Here is a 20766-nt window from a genome sequence, read left to right as displayed (position 1 = left end):
AAAACCTATTTTCAGTCTTCCAGCTAAAAGTAGAATAAAGCTATTGGATTATATTAACATAGGTCATCTGCAGAAAAATGGGCTGAGGAATTTAGCTGGTATCATGCAACCAAGGTTCAAGAGAAACCCTTCTCCTCTTTTGTTGCTTCATAATGAAATGGGACTTAATTGAGCTTAACATTAGCATTTACATTCAGGTTTGAACTGTGAATAGTATTACAAACTGTTAAAAACGTTGCCTTCTGAATCTAGAAACTCATAGATAAAGAATGATTTAGATTTTTTTTAAAAGACTCCTACACCCTCTATCTCTGACAAGCAACTCCTCCTGAAATCAAGCCATTTAAACGCATGGTGTGGTGGGTCTGCCCATTGTGTGAATTGATCAAAAATGGTTTGTACCTGTATTACAGGTTTTCAGTAATATTTTATACTGTTTTATTGTATTTTGTTTCCTTGAGCCTGTCCTATACCTCACATTGTCTGAGTTCCCAAAAATTAGGCAATTTAGGAACCCCACAATATGCCACAACTTTAGCAATTTTTGTCTACCTCTAATCTGCCCAATTCATCATAATCTCAGCCTCTTTCTAGGTCAGGTATGTTTGGTGAAAAAATAGATTTATATGTATTTTTAGAAGTTAAAGGAAAACTATACCCCCAAAACGAATACTTAAGCAACAGTTAGTTTATATTAATTTGAATGACATATTAAAGAATCTTACCAAACTGGAATATATATTTACATAAATATTGCCCTTTTACATCTCTTGCCTTGAGCCACCATTTCGTGACTGTATCTGTGCTGCCTCAGGGATCACCTGACCAGAAATACTACAACTCTAACTGTAACAGGAAGAAGTGAGGAAGCAAAAGGCAGAACTCTGTCTGTTGATTGGCTCATGTGACCTTACATGTGGTTTGTATGTGTACACAGTGAATCTTACGATCTCAGGGGGAGGCCCTTATTTTTTAAAATGGCAATTTTCTATTTATGATTACCCAATGGCACATACTACTAAAAAAGTATATTATTATGATAATGGTTCATTTACATGAAGCAGGGTTTTACACATGAGCTGTTTTACTCAGTATCTTTTAATAGAGACCTACATTGTTTGGGGGGTATAGTTTTCCTTTAAGATAAGGGATAATTTACTAAAGGTCGAAGTGGCCATCGCTAGTGAAAATTAGCTAGAAATACCATTGCTAATTCACAAACAGGCAAAGAGGACAATTCGCTTGCGAAAGAGTTAATTGCTAATAAAGTGTTGCACCCTTTCGCCAGGTGCATTTTTGCTCAGGCAAACGATCATTACTCCAAAAATTCACTAAAAGTGCAATTTTCAATTATGTTACCCCTTTCGCCAGAGTTTTCAGCGCCGGCATTTTTTTTTCTTTTTTATAAATTTTTGCCAAACATAATATGTCACTGACAAAAGGTTGAAGAGGATGTAGCTTTATTTTATCAGTTTGCCAGGTATAACCTGGTGAAGGAAACTCTGGTGAAAGGGGTAATGTAATGAAAAATTCGCACTTTAGTGAATTTGTGGAGTAACAATCGTTCTCCTGAGCGGGAATTTGCCTGGAGAAAGGGTGTGTTAGCGATGAACTCTTTCGCTATCGAATTGTCCTCTACCCTGTTAGTAAATTAGTGATGTCCCTTCGCATGGTATTTCTGGAGAATTTTCGCTAGCAACGGCCATTTCGCCCTTTAGTAAATTTGCCCCATAGTGTTTCGGCACACTACAATCCCAAGATGGCCAATATCAAATAAGCTGTACAGTTACAAGCATAACACAGTGGGGGTAATTTATAAACACTAGGCAAATTTGCACCTGGGCAGTTACCAATGGCATCAGATATTGGTTGCTATGAGTTACTGTTTATAATGATCCCCAGTATGACAAATAAGATAAACCACCGGCAGCACCAAAATGTTTGCTGAGAGCATGAAACCTCAAGAGCGAATGAGCCACTTGCCATGCCATCCATTGAGAATAATTCTCGATGGGCAAAGGGAAGCAAGTTCAGTCTAACCAGACCTTATCTTGGGTTACCATCTTTCACTTCAATGCGATCCAGATGTGGGCTGGGATGGGGACATCAGGGGCAGTACCAATGACACCAGGAATGTGTCATGACATTTTAGGAAGTGGGCGTGATGTTTAGGGGTGGGCTATGATGTGGTGGCAATCAGGACACAGAGCTGTGCAATTTTTAGACTTCTAAAGACCAGGTAGGCAGTTTTGAACTGGGCTGCCCAATTAAAAACCAGGCTGCCTACCCTTGCCACTCTGGAAAGTATCCCCCCTTTCACCACAGCTTTAAATCAAGAGGCATCATCCTAACCTACTCCACCACCGCCTCTCAAGACCACCTAATAGGGTGGGACATTGCTCCATTCTGTCTATGATGGAAAAGAGGCCAAGGAAAGTCTTGCATTGTTTATATAAGCTACACAACTCACCCTTTTCCTAGCTCTTATTTGATCATCCACCTTACACTCTCCTTTTCTAGTCAGGTCAAGGCTCCCCTGCACTAACCCTTGTCATTCAAAAAGCATCAATGCTAAAAATGACATCAATCCATAGTTTAACAAAGCACGTTTTAGATTATAAATTAAACTTTATGAAAACAGAAACAATAAATGATTCCAATGCATTCTGTATGACAATGGAGAATAATCCATAAAGCAAAGAAGATCACCTGCTTTTTTTGTTAAAAGTCTTAAAATACTTACAACATATGTATAGGTCAAAGGTATCTCTGAGTCACCAGGCGTTTATTAAGAAAAATGACTGGACATTGTGATCAACAAACCTGCTATAGTTATGTCATTACTAGTCTGCAGAGAGTTTAAAAAGAGAAATTTTATCGGAAATCAGTGTTGAAATGTAAGATAGATTTCTCTATGTCAAATCTCTGTGTGCTGATGTATGAGAAAAAAAATACTTTTCACAGCTCCTATACTATTTTTAGTCAGCATATTTTTTTGCAACATCTAACTTCTCAGTAAATACTTTCTGTCTTCCCTCAGCCAAAAGCCCTTGAACTCTTCAACCTACCCGAACCCAATACGTTATTCTTATTAACCCACCAGAGCACCAGAAAGTGTGTCTGCAGCATGACAGGCTTGTGCTATCAGCAAAACACATTCTGTGAACAGTTCCTCTGTGTCTGAACAATGCCTGGAAATTGTTGAGTGGTGTATTTAGCATTCTGGGGATCATACAATGTATATTAAAGAACCCTAAAAGACCTTATAGTCCATTTTATTTATGAAAAGTAGCACATTTAATTCTGCTAGAGGGGGAAGTTGCTACATAGAAAGTGCTGTGACAGATCTCCATTTCTAATTTCAGAAATCTGATACTATGCCACCTAAACTGTGCAGTCCATTTGTTGCCATCACATACTGTTCTGCCCACCAGCAAACACAAACAATATGTTTCACTCCCACACAGAAGGACCAGCTATTGCCAAACTGGCCACATTTCCCTCCTCTCAGTACTGGGAGCCAGTTCTGACCTGGTACCCACCTCCTCTCAACAATTCAAAAAGACTACCATAGAGTGCCTTCTCAACTAGAAATGATATATTGCTGATATACTGCTACTTGAGTGCACTTCAGTATCCTTCTTATTTAATAAAATTCTCTAGACTGTCTGGGAAATTTTTAAACCTGTTTCAATTTGTTTGTTTGTATTTAACAATTTTGAATGGTCAAATATAATCATTTTTTATGAAAAAAAGGGCAAAGAACTGCTCACTAAGGTCCGGAACTATTAGCAGGGAGAAGATGTACCTGCTTAGGGCACAAAAATAGTAGGGCTTGCACAGGTACCTCTTCTGCCTACTCCTAGTTCATAGTCACTTCCTTCTGCTGGTCTGCCCTCCCCTCTGCCACTTCCCCTCCCCACTGCGCCCTCAGCCGCATCCGCTCCCGTCTGTTAATGCCCAACCATGATGCGAAGTTGCCTAGGGTGCCCGGTCAGCTTGGCCCGGCCCTGCGCTAACTTGACCAAATCCTGAAATGCCCGGTGTGTATTATCATGCAGGGAGAAAGAATTCAATTTATTAACGTATCCAGTGTTCAAAATAGGTTTTTAAGGTTTATAATTATTAATTAATCAGGCACTCATACTTTTATAGTAGATAAATCATTTTTAATTGTCATCTCACTTGCTGTCCTATTAAATTGGATAATTAAGTCAATTAAGCTGAAATGAAAAGTTAATTAGCAGAAGTTTTTCGTCAGAAGAGAGAGCAAGAAAGAGGAAAGTAAACTACTGTAATTTTAAAATAGGGATGCCAAATCCACTTTTTGGGATTCGGCCGAATCCCCAAATGCTTCATGGAAAATTGGGCTGAATACTGAACCTAATCCTAATTTGCATATGCAAATTAGGGGCAGGAATGGAAAAGGTGGGAATTTTGTGATGTGATGAAAAGTCACGCAATTTCCATTCCCACACCTAATTTACATATGCAAATTAGGATTCAGATTCGGATTCGGTTCGGCCATGCACAAGGATTCTGGATTCGGTGCATCCCTATTTTAAAATATGTTGTTTTAATTGTACATTAGTGTCTATAGAAATTAAACAGTGGTGTTAAGAAATGGGTCTAACTATATATTTGAAGTACCCAAGCAATATTATTCCAGTGTTAACAAAAGTTAGTATTGCAGATCTATAATTTATGTAGAACTCAGACATGAAGCGCAACTATACATGCCCCTTTAGATCCTCTTGATTTGAATATGACAATGACATGCAAATGAAGCTAGAAAAGAAGGGCATGCACAGTAGCACTTCATATCTAAACTTCTTTTTTCAGCTTCCTTTATACTTAGACAAGCAGCAGGTCAGAGACCCCCTGCCTCAGGGGAAGTGCCTGTATCTCTAGGCACTGCTTTAGTAATATTTATGTTGATTTGTTAATTTTAAAAAATCAGGATCAATTGGGTTGTGGCTATGAACAAATGTATGTTTATGGCAATGGCCAAGATAGGAGGTACTGTGATTAGTAAGTAGCATGAATATATGCCTATACACAGCACTGTACAATCTTACAATGTAGAAATGTTACACAGGGAAGCCAAGCATTATAATACATTAATAAATAAGTATAAATGTACATGTGCTACATGACCAGCTGAATATTATGGTTGTTTCTCCTTTTTAAATTCATGCTGAAATAGACAGCCACAGCCTCCAGAATGACAAATGTGTCAGGACTACAATACCCAGAATTTCTCTGACTTAATTTTATGTTTTGTTAAGGCAACATTCTTAACATTTTCATGAAAGTGTTCAATTTCAGGCAATTGCCTCCTACGGTGAAATATATATCAGCTTTAGCTTAGTTATATTTCATGCAATCTTTTCATAAAGCCCTCTAAGGAATCTAGGCATAAGTGAAAAAGATTATCCATGGAATGCTTTATAAAACATCCTTGATTCCTGTGCATATTAGAAAAGAGAATTTCATTTCTATCCTCAATTACATCTTGCATTTGCATTTTAAGGAAAGATGCAAATCATTGAAGCAAACAAAAACAACATTTGTGATCTTTCTGTTTTTTCCCAGACAATAGATATTCTTGCTATTACACTGGGTTTTATTAGTATCACAGTTTATCTGTTTCCCATATATTGATAATTTATAATTTATATGTCAATCATTTCTGTTATGTTTTACTATTTTTTATGTATTACTTTGTAATGAATTAGAAAGTTTTGAGAGTTTAAGAGAGTTGTGATAAACAGATCATAATTGTTTATCAACAACACTGGTCCAATTAGAAAATGTTCCATTTACCACCACTCTTTGTAGTCTATATTTTAGCCAGTTCTCTATCCAGGTATAGGGATGTAGCGAACGTCGGAAAAAAAGTTCGCGAACATATTCGCGAACTTGCGCAAAAATGCGAGCGGTTCGCGAACGGTTCGCGAACCCCATAGACTTCAATGGGAAGGCGAACTTTAACATCTAGAAAAGACATTTCTGGCCAGAAAAATGATTTTAAAGTTGTTTAAAGGGTGCAACGACCTGGACAGTGGCATGCCAGAGGGGGATCAAGGGCAAAAATGTATCTGAAAAATCTGCCTGTGTGTGCTTGGAAGAGATAGTGTAGGGGGAGAGCTGTTAGTGATTTCAGGGACAGATGATAGTAAGTTTGCTGGCTAGTAATCTGCTTGATACTGCTCTGTATTGGAGGGACAGAAGTCTGCAGGGATTTGAGGGACATTTTAGCTTAGGTAGCTTTGCTGGCTAGTAATCTACTGTTCTCTTTAAACAACTGCCATACGTTGACCTTGTAGGCATTGTTTGCCCAGTTTTTTTGGACGCAGCCACTGAAGCACAGTTGCCAGAAAAAATATGCCATATAAATGCTGAAAATAGTCATTTTTCGCCATACGTTGACCTTGTAGACATTGTTTGCCCAGTTTTTTTGGTTGCAGCCACTGAAGCACAGTTGCCAGAAAAAATATGCCATATAAATGCTGAAAATAGTCATTTTTTGCCATACGTTGACCTTGTAGGCATTGTTTGCCCTGTTTTTTTGGTCGCAGCCACTGAAGCACAGTTGCCAGAAAAAATATGCCATATAAATGCTGAAAATAGTCATTTTTTGCCATACGTTGACCTTGTAGGCATTGTTTGCCCAGTTTTTTTGGTCGCAGCCACTGAAGCACAGTTGCCAGAAAAAATATGCCATATAAATGCTGAAAATAGTCATTTTTTGCCATATACGTTGAGTCAACGTATGGCAAAAAATGACTATTTTCAGCATTTATATGGCATATTTTTTCTGGCCTCTGTGCTTCAGTGGCTGCGGCCAAAAAAACTGGGCAAACAATGCCTACAAGGTCAACGTATACACTACTACAGCGGTGGATACGGATTACGTAAAATATATGAATGCTGCTTGAAAAAAGTGACTCCGGTGTTTTTTCTGGAGACGGTAATATTATGGATATTTAGACAGAATGGGAACAAGGTCACACAGCTCGATGGCGGGTTGAAGAAAACAGTGTGCAAATAATGCCTACAGGGCAAATAATGCCTAAAAGGTCAACTTATACACTACTACAGCGGTAGTAAAATAAAAAAAAGTAAAATAAAAAAAAATGAATATTAAAAAAAAAAATTAAAGTTGGTGCTGCTGAACTACTAGGAGCAGCAGATTAGCACACCAGTCCCACTCCCCAACACTGCTAGACTAATAGCACTGGGCTCTTATAGTAGTAGTAGTAGTAGTAGTAAAACAACAAAAAAATAAATAAAAGCAGTCCTTACAAGGACTACTGTTATTGCAGCAGTCAGCAGATGAGATCAGAAGCAGGACAGCTGCCCACTGCAGCTACATACAGAGCACTGCAGTAGAAGGTAGATTACTAGCCAGCAAAGCTACCTAAGCTAAAATGTCCCTCAAACCCCTGCAGACTTCTGTCCCTCCAATAACAGAGCAGTATCAAAACGATTACTAGCCAGCAAACTTTCAACTGTCCCTGAAATCACTAACAGGCAGCAGCTCTCTCCCTACACTATCTCTTCAGCACACACAGGCAGAGTGAAAAAACGCTGCAGGGCTTCGGTTTTTATAGGGAAGGGGAGTGGTCCAGGGGAGAGCTTCCTGATTGGCTGCCATGTACCTGCTGGTCTGGGGTGAGAGGGCAAAAAAAAGCGCCAACAATGGCGAACCCAAAATGGCGAACGTCGCGCGACGTTCGCGAACTTCCGGTGAGCGCGAACACCCGATGTTCGCGCGAACAAGTTCGCCGGCGAACAGTTCGCGACATCTCTATCCAGGTACAAATGCTATGTTCCAGGCCAACATTCCTTCATTTAACCAGTAACCTTCTGTGTGGCACTGTATCATATGCTTTAGCAAAGTCTAAGTAAATCGCATCCACTGGCATCCCAGAATCGAGGACCCTGCTCACCTTCTCATAAAAAGAAATTAAGTTAGTCTGGCAAGATTACACATAAAACCATGCTGGCAAAAAACTCATAGTATTATGATTTGCTATGAAGTCCAGTATCTTATCCTTTATTAACCCTAGCTTTCCTACCACTGAAGTCAGACTAACTGGCCTATAGTTTTGAAGCTGAGAACTGGATACCTTTTTGAATAGAGGCACCACATTAGCAATTCTCCAGTCTCTCTGCACCATGCCAGACCTCAATGAAAAATTAAGTAAAGAAGTTTGGCAAACACAGAGCTGAGCACCCGACCTTTGTTTATCTTAGCATTTTCTAGTGTCTTTTGAATATCCTAATGGGTGAACCATGTATCATTAATTGTATTACTAGAATTAGGACTATTAAGAAGGAAACCTTCATGTACTGGTTCCTTATTTGAGTAGACAGACAAAAAAATACAGAATCAGTTCAGAATCAACCAGCTGGTCGCCCTCTGATATTAAGGGTCCCACCCCTTGCTGCTTCATTTTTGTCACTGGTTGGGGACCACTGATCTAGAGGCAGGACTTATAATATGGTGTCTGGACATGGTGCGAGAAAATGTCAATTCCAATGGCTTCATCTATAGCATGCCAAAATCCCTTCTGCCCCAATGTTTCTTTTGCACCTTCTGTGCTTTCCATACATTTTTTCCTGCCTCTAGTTATAATATGTGAGATTTTTTTTTAATTCTAAAGATGGGGTTAACTTTGGGTGTATTTCAAGTTGACAGCTCCATCCATGTTGCAAAGAGTTTGGGTTTTGGAACACAGATAAAGGTGAGACGAAATGTCACGCTTTGTTTCAACAAGATGGAACCTCAAGGAAAGAAAGCATACATTAGGCACATTTCATTCTTATGACTCAATTGAATAATGTGCTTTCATAGCTTCCAGTACCTGCTATTATAGACAAATAAAGAACGGTGGCAATTATATTTCTTGCTGTAAGGTCATATTTGTTGAGTTTAATATATTGCTTTGTATGAATGGCATTTTATATTACATTGTACTTGCACAATACAATTGGCTCAGCTATATAGATCAGTAAAGCTGGCATCATAATCCACTTTGCAGTAATGATAATTTATTCTAACTACTATATCCAACATTAGCTGTTAAATTCCTTTAAGAATGAATTTCAATAGACCTCAAAAGATGTACACACATTTGATTCAGTTTCACATGTTCCTGCGTCTGATCTCTCTGCAGCGGCATCTGTTTCATTTCACTCTTTGTCTCTCTCTTTTGTTAGATTTTTCCTCTGAAATAACCAAAATATTTTCGTAATTTATTCTGTGAACTAAAAGTCTCATTTACACCATCTAAACTCCAGATACAATTTTAATCATACATTAAAGGAAAACTATACCCCCAAAATGAACACTTAAGCAACAGATAGTTCATATCATATTAAGTGGCATATTAAAGAATCTCACCAAACTGGAATATATATTTAAGTAAATATTGCCCTTTTACATCTCTTGCCTTGAGCCACCATTTCGTGATGGTCTCTGTGCTGTCTCAGAGATCACCTGACCAGAAATACTTCAAATCTATCTGTAACAGGAAGAAGTGTGGAAGCAAAAGACACAACTCTGTCTGTTAATTGGCTCATGTGACCTAACATGTTTGGTTTGTTGGTATGTTTGTGAGTACAGTGAATCCTACGATCCCAGGGGGCGGCCCTTATTTTTTAAAATGGCAATTTTCTATTTATGATTACCCAATGGCACATACTACTAGAAAAGTATATTATTATGAAAATGGTTTATTTACATGAAGCAGGATTTTACATATGAACTGTTTTATGCAATAACTTTTTATAGAGACCTACATTGTTTGGGGGGTATAGTTTTCCTTTAAGCAGAGAACCAAAATATGCCCTCTAATGTTTTCAGAAAGTGAAGCATTGTCAGTATATATTTAGTTTATTTTATTATAAACTACGAGAAAGATATAATTAATAAGGATGCACCAATACCACTATTTTGGATTCGGCCGAACCCCCGAATCCTTCGTGAAAGATTTGGCCGAATAACGAACCAAATCCGAATCCTAATTAGCAGTGGGAAGGGTAAAACATCTTTTACTTCCTTGTTTTGTAACAAAAAGTCACACATTTTCCCTTCCCCCTAATTTGCATATGCAAATTAGGATTCCGATTTGTTTCGGCTTGGCAGAAGGATTTGGCCGAATCCGAATCTTGCTGAAAAAGGCAGAATCCTGGAGAAATCACTCTCTTAGCTAGCCAGACCAAAGACCCTAACAAGGTAAAGTGGGGAGGCTTTACATTTGTATCATTTGGAAAACAAGCAATTAAATAATACTAAACAGTATATAATTGTTTAATTTAGACAAACATAAAATATGAGATAAAAGTACATAACACTGAGATTTAACTTTAAAAAAAAATAAAGAGGCTCAGTTTTTTTGGACTCTCCTGTTCCGCATTCTTTCAAGAGTAATTCATAAGCTGGTCAAAGCTGTTTATACTGTGATGTTTCATGTTGAGAGGTGTCAGCGGGCTTTGTGAAAGTAATTATGTACAGCATGCCATGGGTAGAAGTAGAAGGCAAGGGGTTTTAGTCGTGAAATTAATACCGAGACCTAATCAGAGTTCTGCAGCTGGTAAACAGAAAATACAACAGTAATTGCTGCCAAATTTCAATGGAACACAGAGATTCTAACAAACAACTCAAAGCCCTGCCTTTCTAAAACACTTGTTTCCCGTTGTATTTCATTGCAAAGAAAACTGTAAATAAGTTGCATGTTTCCAAATATCCATTCTTGCCATCCAGATTCTCTTGGTTAATTACTATTATGACTATTATGACAATTCAGAAAATACAGCAGTATTTGATCACTTCAATGGTTTCATTTAGTTACAAACAAAGTTACATAGTTAAATTGGCTAGAAAAAGACCAAATGAACCTCAGTGCACATACTATACATATACTTATACCAACCTATCTATACACTCCTCTATATATCCTACATATATCTACATTGTAGATCCCCACTGTGCCACTTCTGTGTTTTTTATACATTTTCCCATAGCAACGCTAGTGTAAGTCCCAGTACTAGGTGCAAGAACACGTGTAAGAGAGTGAATTGTGTTGTGGGTGGGTGAAAGAGTTAAAATGTTGTTTGTGAATTATGTGATGTTAATGAGAATTTGTATGTAACACTGTGTAAATGGTTATTTCAAAAAGCCACTAGGTGTCAGTAGAGTGTTATAGTTAGCAGCAGTTCTGTGTTCCAACCCCTAGAGGGAATTTCCCCAAACTGAGTATAAAAGGGCAGCCACACCCATAGTCAGAGGCTTTTTGATGGGAGGAGGCAAAGTGATGCAAGAGTGTCGCTGAGAAGAAGAACACCAGCCCGGAAACAGGTAGTTTACTAGATAGGAAGTTTCAGTAATAGCTGGCACTAGGTGTCAGAGATAGGGAGCAAGAAAGGGTAGTCTTTTGCCCCGACAAGGAGCGTAGTCGGATTAGGATCCGGGGAATAATTCCCAAGATAGGGTAATAGTGGTGAGGTTGTTAGGCAAGAGAGGGTGGAAGTAGAAGACTTCAAGTCCAGGTGGCTGGTACCCGCCGGAGTGGTCAAGGGGCACTGGTCGAGTGCCGGATGATCGAAGCGGGGGACTGGTGGAATGGTGAAGGGTGTAGTGGTTTGCCGGATCACCGAGCCAGACCGATGAGGACCAGCAGGTTGTGAGTAGAAAAGTAACCCTATTCTAAACGCTGGGTAGTAACGCACAGACTACTAAGTCGGAAAGCAATTGAAAGTTTAAAGTGGAAACGGCAATTGAAAAGTCTGTTGGAATTTGTATATGACTGCCAGTGACGTATCAGAAAAATAAACAAAGTTCATTTTTTAAGAATTGATGTTTCCGACTTCTTATGTTTGGGGACTGTGTCAAGAAATTCCCCTTACACACGTATCATTTGATGCTCCAAAAGCACAACTCAAATCTAGACAGCAGAGTTTTTTTTACAGGGGTAATGCTAATAATTCTTTATGGCAGTGCCTTTGATGATGAATTTAGTCCCTCCAAGGAACTGACCGCTAATTTTAAATATTTACATGATAAAGATATGGGACCTGTTATCCAGAATGCTTGGGACCTGGGTTTTTATTACAGGATCTTTTCGTAATTTGTAATCTCTAAACCTTTATTTCAATATTAGATAAACCCAATAAGATTAATTTGCTTCCAATAAGGTTGACTTGGGATCAAGTACAAGTAGGGTTGACACTAGTGATGAGCCTTGAAAATGATGCCCATAGACTCTAATGAGTGAAAAAAAATTATGATGTTTCGTGCAATTTGTTGCATTTCACAAAAAAATTTAACGCCCATAGACCATTACATTACAGCAAATTTTCGCCATTTCACGAATCTTTTGTGTAGCGAAATGGGTCAGATTCGCCCATCACTAGTTGCCACCTTTTTAGTTCCTGGAAAATGGGCAGGGTGGTTGATGTCGGGGGTGGGCCAGTGACATTGGGGGTGGAGGATGTTGGGGGCAGGCGCGTAACACCGGGGGTGGGGCTGGTGACGTGGCGATCGGCCATTGGCTTCAATGTCCTGCCCGGATTTCCTAATTTGGAAATCTGGACAGGCACTTTTCCCTCAAACAGCCCTTCTAAAAACTAGGCTGAAATCTGGACAGCTGGCAACCCTAAGTACAAGGTACTGTTTTATTATTAAAGAGTGAAAGATAATCATTTTTTTTTATTTCTATTATTTGATTAAAACAGATGCTATATCTGTATTGTTAACATTTCTGACAAACAGTACAATTATATAAATGCATTTATATTTATTTATTTTATATACAATGCTTTTTTTTAACAATACAGATATAGCAGCTGTTTTAATCAAATAATAGAAATTTAAAAAAATGATTATCTTTCACTCTAATAATAAAACAGTTCTGAACATAAAAAGTTCTTAACATTTCTGACAAACAGTACAATTATGTAAATGCATTTATATTTATTTATTTTATATATACAATACTTTTTTTTTTTGAATAACTTTTTATGTGTTGAGAAATCAGCTGAAAATTCCTGGTTTGTTTACATTCAGATAGGTAGATTCCATCTTAAACCACAAGTATGGTATTTTGTACTTTTCCTGACCCTTGATGCTGCTATAAGTTTTTATACTAAAACAGGTTCTCTTTAGAGATGTTGAATTGTGCAGTACATCAAAAAATACTTTCTTATTGCAACTCACTGCACAATGTATACTATAACTGTTCACCAACCTCTTGTGCCTGTTTTCCAAAGAAGAAATTGAAAGGTTTTGTTATATTTTTAATCCACGGCTGTTGAAATTTAACAGCTTCTAAGATATTCAGAGTCTGCCAGTCGTAGTAACCTCTAAGGTACCTATCCAGCATGGAACTAATTTCATAGCTCATCCATTATCTGAATGAGATATGGAAATGATTTCCCTATTCCTATAATCTGCCAGAGCACATAAGTCACTTCTGCTTGCTGCAATTATGGAGGACTAAAAAAAAAAAAAAATAAAAGATTGCTTTTCTCCCCTGAAATATGTGGCAATTGTGTCCTGTAGCTGGAAGATTAAAAAAAATACTCAAAATTACAAAGCATCACATAATATAAATTGCATAAACTATATACACAATGTTTTATAGTTTCAGATTAAAAAAGAGCAAATCAGTGACCCAGGACTTTGTAAACAAAAACATGTTGGGGCAAATATTATGATTTAACTTTTTATTACATCAAGACAGGGATATAGTTCTAGGATCTTTGATTCCACGAAAGCTATTGATACAGGTATGGGACCTGTTATCCAAAACCTGGGGGTTTCCAGATAATGGATCTTCTGTAATTTGAATGTCCAATCCTTAAGTCTACTAGAAATTCATGTAAACATTAAATAAACCCAATAGGCTGATTTGCTTCCAATAAGGATGAATTATATCATAGTTTGGATCCAGCACAGGGTACTGTTTTATTATTACAGACACAAAAGAAATAATTTTTAAAAATGTTGATTACTTGAATAAAATGGAGGGATATAGTACTATGATCCTTGATTCTACTAAAACTATTGGTACAGGTATTGGACCTGTTATCCAGAATGCTCGGGACCTGGGGGATTTCCAGATCATGGATAAAGTAATAGTCCATGAGTCTAAGGTTAGAGATTAAATGGACTGAGGGCTGCATAACAAATTGATCTGGACTATGTTAATTACAGATACAAGAGAATTTTGATCCTGCCTACCAATGCTGCTAGCCTTTCTTGCCTACCAAAGAGGCAAAATATACAATATCTACGAAATACGAGGGAGGCATAATAGGAAGTTTATTGTTACTTTTTGCTTGCCAGAATTATACAGTAAAAATAACAGGTGGAAAAACAATTTGTTCTATTCACGGGTTTTTTGTTAGAACTTGGTATAGAATCTGTTATCCGGAAACCCGTTACCCAGAATTACGGAAAGGCCATCTCCCATAGACTCCATTTTATCCAAATAATCAAAATTTTCAAAAATGATTTCCTTTTTCTCTGTAATAATAAAACAGTACTTTGTACTTGTTCCCAAATAAGATATAATTAATCCTTATTGGAAGTAGAGCCAGCCTATTGGGTTTATTTAATATTTACATGATTTGATTTACAAGTTATGAAGATTCAAATTACAAAAAAAATCCGTTATCTGTAAAGCCCCAGGTCCTGAGCATTCTGTATAACAGGTCCCATACCTGTAGTAGAATATTGTAACATATTAGCCATAGTTCCAGAATATAGTAGCATGAAAGGGTTTACTAGATAACTGATGTATGTAGGAAAGCAAGCTTTTGAGAAAAAAAATAGAAATTACATCTGAACACCGAGCTCCTTCTTCAGAATGAAGAAATGAACATTTGCTGCTCATGGCTATTCTTTGCAACTGAAGTTTAACATTCTGCCTGCCACACAAAAGGAAGAAATACGTTGTTTTGTTCTGTAGTACTAAGACCCAGCTAAAAATCCTTTTTGGAATAAATCGTAGGTCACTGCTCTAGGGAACCTAGTATTAAATTATACACTGTATATATTTAAACAGAGTCAAGCGGCTAAGCCAAGGACTGCAGTAAGAGAAATGTAAAAACAACAAAATAAGAACCGTCTTTAATTTAATTCATTGAACCAATTACCGTAAAAATGTGTAAAAAAAAAAAAACACACACAGGGCTATGAAGTGTAATATAACCTAGCTGCTTTCCAATCAGGCCAGAAGCTTCAAATATTTTGGGACATTACCAGAATACCCTATGGGGGTACCTAATTTTACACAAAGTCAGAATAAGAGAACATGTCATAAAATTAGGCTTTTCAGATTAATTTCTGCTAAAGTGAATGTAAAGAATGTTCACATAAATGCTGAAGGCTCATTATTCTGTTGCATTATATTGCTTTGTATTTATTAAAAAGAATAGCTTTTTAGAATATATGAAGCATGCTTCTTGCCTTAAAGACCCAATACAAAAATAAGCAAAGTCCAAGCACTGAATTTATGTCCACTGCTTACAAGAATAAGATGCTTTTAGAGCAGAGGTTCTCAAACCGTGGGGCTGCCCCTAAGGGACAGAAAAATTACATTCTAAAAGGAATTAAAACTGAATACATTTGGGAATGGCCCCATGTGGTTTGAGCACCAACTACCCTGACATCTTACCCTTTTATAGAGTAATTAAAAGTCAGTGGTACACCGCTCTGGTATAAAATTGGAAAGCAGAAAGAACCATCCCTATGTGCAGACATTAACTGGGTGCAATGGGAAACGAGGGGTTCTTTTAGCATTACTGAGGTGATAACCATGTTATTTTAATTAATAATTTAGATTACATTGTTTAATTAATCTATTTTAATAAACTATGCATTTTTCAGCTATATATGAACTTTCCTGTGAAGCCTACAAGCATCTCGGAAAATCATCAGACTGGTATTGGATTGATCCAGATGGCAGTGGTCCATTAGGGCCTCTAAAGGTTTTCTGCAACATGACAGGTAACAGCAGTTACTTTCTATTCATTATATATATATATATATTCCCTTGTTTGTTATAGTTCTACAAGAGCAGTGACCAGCTCTATGTTGTAGCTCCCACCCCCTCCAACTATAGTCAGGTGATCCCACTGGTGTCTAATAAAAGGGCAGCCAAGTTTGGGAGTTTTACTTTGAAAGCAGCTAGTAAGTTGCAGGTAAAACGTATTCGTCCCTTTTATAAAATGTATTATTAAACCATAGAATTCTTAATGAATCAGATGAAAATTGAGCATAGGACTGGCCAGATATGGGATGACTTTGACGTAGTTGGCCAGCTTAAATATATTGCAATATATGGACAAACAATCCCTGTTTTGTTTAAAGGGTAAGGCATTTTTCAGTAGCAGTATGCACAAAATGTCTCTGTCTTAAATATATTGATAATGGGTTGAGTGCAGAGGAATCTTGTATTTGTCTATATATATATATATATATATATATATATATATATATATATATATATATATATATATATATATATATATATATATAAATATATATATATATATATATATATATATATATATATATATATATATATATATAGCAAATTTGAGTACAGTGCACACAGTGACACACAGTGATAACCGAAAAAAAAGCAATGCCTGTGTGCTGGTTGCATGTGTCAATAGTCATAGGCAAGAGAGAAAAACCGCACCAACAGGTCTTTATACAAAAATAGAAAACCTTTTATTCAACGTTTCTGCTCGACCACTGGAGCCGTCTTCAGGAACAAAAAAAAAAAAAAAAAGACGGCTCCAGTGGTCGAGCCGAAACGTTGAATAAAAGGTTTTCTATTTTTGTATATATATATATATATATATATATATATATATATATATATATATATATATATATATATATATATATATATATATATATATATATATATATATATATAGAAAGAGAGAGAGAGAGAGAGATAATGCAGGAGTTGTCCTCATGTTACACATATCATCATAATTCAAACTTCCTAGAAATGAATGCCATGAAAACCCAGAGGTCATGTAGAAGTCAATGGCAGATGCTCCTGTAGTTGTTTCTTAACATCGTGATCTGCACTGGATTACCTGATAAAGTCGGGATGTCCAACGGCAACTGAGAAAGATCTTTCATTGGGATGACAATTCCTATAATACGAATTGATGCTCGATTTTGTTGTGACGTTTTGTTGCTCTGATTATTATACAAAAAATTATTGATAATTGAGTTCTAATCGCAGAAGGGAGTTTGGTCAGATTTGTTTTCATAAAAAAAATTCGAGTTTTAGTAAACTCACAAATGACCTGTTATCTGCAAATGGCAAGACCGCTTCTTCTTTCTAACACTTATAGATCTCTCTGCAGTTTTTGACACAGTCATTCACCTTCTCCTCCACCAGTCCCTCCATTCTCTGGCCTTTTGTATAATCTTCTTCCTTATATTTTGTTAAGGTTCCTCAAGGTTCTGCCCTAGGCCCTTCATTATTATTCCCTTTGTATACTTCTTCCCTTATCAAACTTATGAATGCATATGGTTTCCATTACTGCTTCTACACTGATAATGCTAAAATATATCTCTTTAATCTCAATTTCAACCTAGATCTCTTAAAGGGGACCCGTCACCCAAAAAAAATATTCAAAATCCTATTTTATCACATTAGTCAAACAAGATGAACTTCAATTACACTATATAAATTATTTGAATCTTGTTTCCTTCAGTCTGGGAATTCAAAATGATAGCAAGCAGGCTATCACACTGTTTTTTAGGCAAGTCTTGCATCATCTCAGAATCTTGTTTGTGCACTAGAATGGGGGACCTGATGTCCATCCCCATGCACTGGCTACACAATTAAATGGTAAAGAGAACTGGGGAATGTGTGGAGAGCAGTGACATTTAGAAAGTGCTGAATGGAAAGTAATTGCCCATGGCATAGAGGAGGGGCAGACAATATTTGATTGACAGCTGAGATTTTTAAATGAGCTTACAGCAGCTAGGAATGCTTTAATACAAAATAGAAATTGGATTTCATGTTTAATTTGAAAAGGACTTTTATTATACAGATTTTTATGTCTGGGTGACAGGTCCACTTTAACTGGAATCTCTTTTTGTTTGACAGCCACTTCCATTCGTATTGTCATAATGCTAGCTTTTCATTACCATTATCATCAACTAACATTCTCTACTCAAACCCGGTAGCCAGGCATACAAGTTTTATGTTAGATTGATTTACATTGGTCCAAAATGCAATATTAGAGCATGTGTAATGTGAGCTGTACAGATAGCATGCTTTTTTATCACTATTGCTGCATGTCCAGCCAAGAAAAAACATTACTCATGTATAGAATTAAAATAAATTATCTATATAAAAACACAAAAGTTAATGAATGGTACACACCAGTCAGGCAGTTAGAGGTATACTTTTGCTATATGTTTGAATCTTTAATGTTTAAGTATACTGTACTTCTGGAGGAGCCAATGGTCCCATAATATAAAACATTCCCTTACTGAATTGTGATTGGTTTACTGTAGGGTACACATTATTTCACATAGTACAAACTTAAGGTTTGTTTTCAGACTCTGTACTGTAGTGGGTTTTGCTTCACTTAAATATTAAATTAATTCCTCCAGCCAAACTGTTTATATACCACATTTGGCTCTTACTGGGAAATATACATCTGTGTTTACTTATTCTGAATAATGTGTTGGAACTTTGTCAGGTAAAATGGTGAATGGTGCCTTTGTACTATTTACAAAAGACAGCTAGGATAAACAGAAAGGTCCCTAAAAAGTACTGACTCTGAAACTTTTAAAGCCTCAAAAAATGAAGGCCAACTACAAACTATTTCAGAATAACTATAAAACTAGTACTTCTATAAAACAGGGACAGTTGTGCCTTAAAATCAGTGTCCTTTTAGTTGAATTTCAAAGCTATTTTCACATTGTCAGTGCAGTACAATCCTTCAACTCATTTCTTCCAGTTTTTAAAGTTATTTTAAAATATTTTCTGTAAAATTCATTGGTCTAAATCTGTTTTACAATGCAGTTTCTTAAATCACCTAAGGGGAGTACTGATGTTGTCATCCGGTGTTTGACCAGTCACCATTAGTTGACGCTGACCTAATGCTCAATCAATACGCTGATTTGTATCCATTTAACTCAAGTGTCTGTGCATTGCTTCAACCATTATAAAACACATTTATTGATCAATTTCCCTCCATTATATCTGCTTTACTCCAGGCAATGCAGTTTTAAGGCTATAAAAGGATTTTTGTGAGGCCATATACAGTACACATTTTAATATTAACCTAGCTATTGCAAATACGGCAGTACCTAGAATGTGTCACATACATAAAAATACATCATCTCCTAAGAAATGCTCTGAAACTATATAAAAAGTTACTGCCCATAGGAACATGATCATAAGTTACACATGTCTGCATTTTGCAAAAAAGTAAGACTAACTTAAAGGGAAGCTATGCACAGACACTTAAGTTAAATGGATACAAATCAGCTTATTGATTGAGCATTAGGTCAGCGTCAACTAATGGTGACTTGTCAAACACCGGATCACAACATCGGTACTCCCTTTAGGTGATTTAAGAAACTGCATTGTAAATTCGACATAGACCAATGAATTGTACAGAAAATATTTTAAAATAACTTTAAAAACTGGAAGAAATGAAAGTCTTGCAATGTAGTTGAAGGATTGTACTGCACTGACAATGTGGAAATAGCTTTGAAATTCAACTGGAATGACACTGATTTTAAGGCACAACTGTCCCTGTCTCATTGAAGTACTAGTTTTATATGTAGTAAATGATTATGTTTTGTAATGATTTGAAATAAGGTTTTCAATATGTATAACATTATTTTTCCTTTGTATCTTTGTTATATATTACTCCAATTTGAGCCTTTTAATCTGCAGGTTAGAAATGAACCAGCGCCTAAAGAGGCAAGTCATCTTTAAATGAACTTTATGTAGGCAATGTTATTCTGGAATAGTTTGCAGTTGGTCTTCATTTTTGTAGGCTTTCAAAGTGTCAGAGTCAGTACCTTTCAGGGACTTTCTTTTGATCCTAGCTGTTTTTGGAAATAGTAGAAAAGCACCATTTGCCATTCTTAGCTGACAAAGTTCCAACATATTATTCAGAATAAGTAAACACAGATGCATATTTCCCAGTAAGAGCCAAATGTGGTAGATACACATTTTGGCTGGAGGAATTCATTTAATATTTAAGTGAAGCAACTGTCTGAAAACCAAACCTTGAGTTTGTACTATGTGAAATAATGTGCACCCTACAGTAAACCAAATGCATATCACAATTGAGTAAGGAAATGTTTTATATTATAGAACCATTGGATCCTCCAGAAGTATACTGAACATTAAAGGTTCAAACATATAGCAGCAGTATACCTCTAACTGCCTGACTGGTGTGAAACATTTATTAACTTTTGTGTTTTTATATAGATTATTTATTTTAATTCAATACATGATTAATGTTTTTTCTTGGCTGAACTTGCAGCAATAGTGATTACAAAAGCATACTATCCGTACAGCTCACATTACACATGCTCGAATATTGCACTTTGGACCAATGTAAATCAATTTAACATAAAACTGGTATATAGAAAAGAAAATGGGGAGCTACTGGGACATCTTTAGAGACACAGAGCTTCCCTGCTAACGGGCTGTGGTTGTCTTGGGTTGGTACAGAAAACTAAAA

General features: G+C 36.6%; 1 protein-coding gene across 2 annotated transcripts in view; it reads left to right on the top strand.

Moving 5' to 3' along the window:
- LOC108718976 (contactin-associated protein-like 2) overlaps positions 1-20766 on the top strand; it is a 1054026-nt gene that overhangs the window by 760486 nt on the left and 272774 nt on the right. For both annotated transcript variants that reach the window (XM_041566089.1, XM_018267529.2), the window contains one exon: positions 15902-16021. In XM_041566089.1, coding sequence (XP_041422023.1) covers positions 15902-16021 — 120 coding nt within the window. The remainder of the gene's footprint in view (positions 1-15901; positions 16022-20766) is intronic.

The sequence above is a fragment of the Xenopus laevis genome, chromosome 6L (genome assembly GCF_017654675.1).
Source record: "Xenopus laevis strain J_2021 chromosome 6L, Xenopus_laevis_v10.1, whole genome shotgun sequence".
NCBI classification, from domain to species: Eukaryota; Metazoa; Chordata; class Amphibia; order Anura; family Pipidae; genus Xenopus; species Xenopus laevis.
This window is presented reverse-complemented; position numbering and strand designations above follow the sequence as displayed.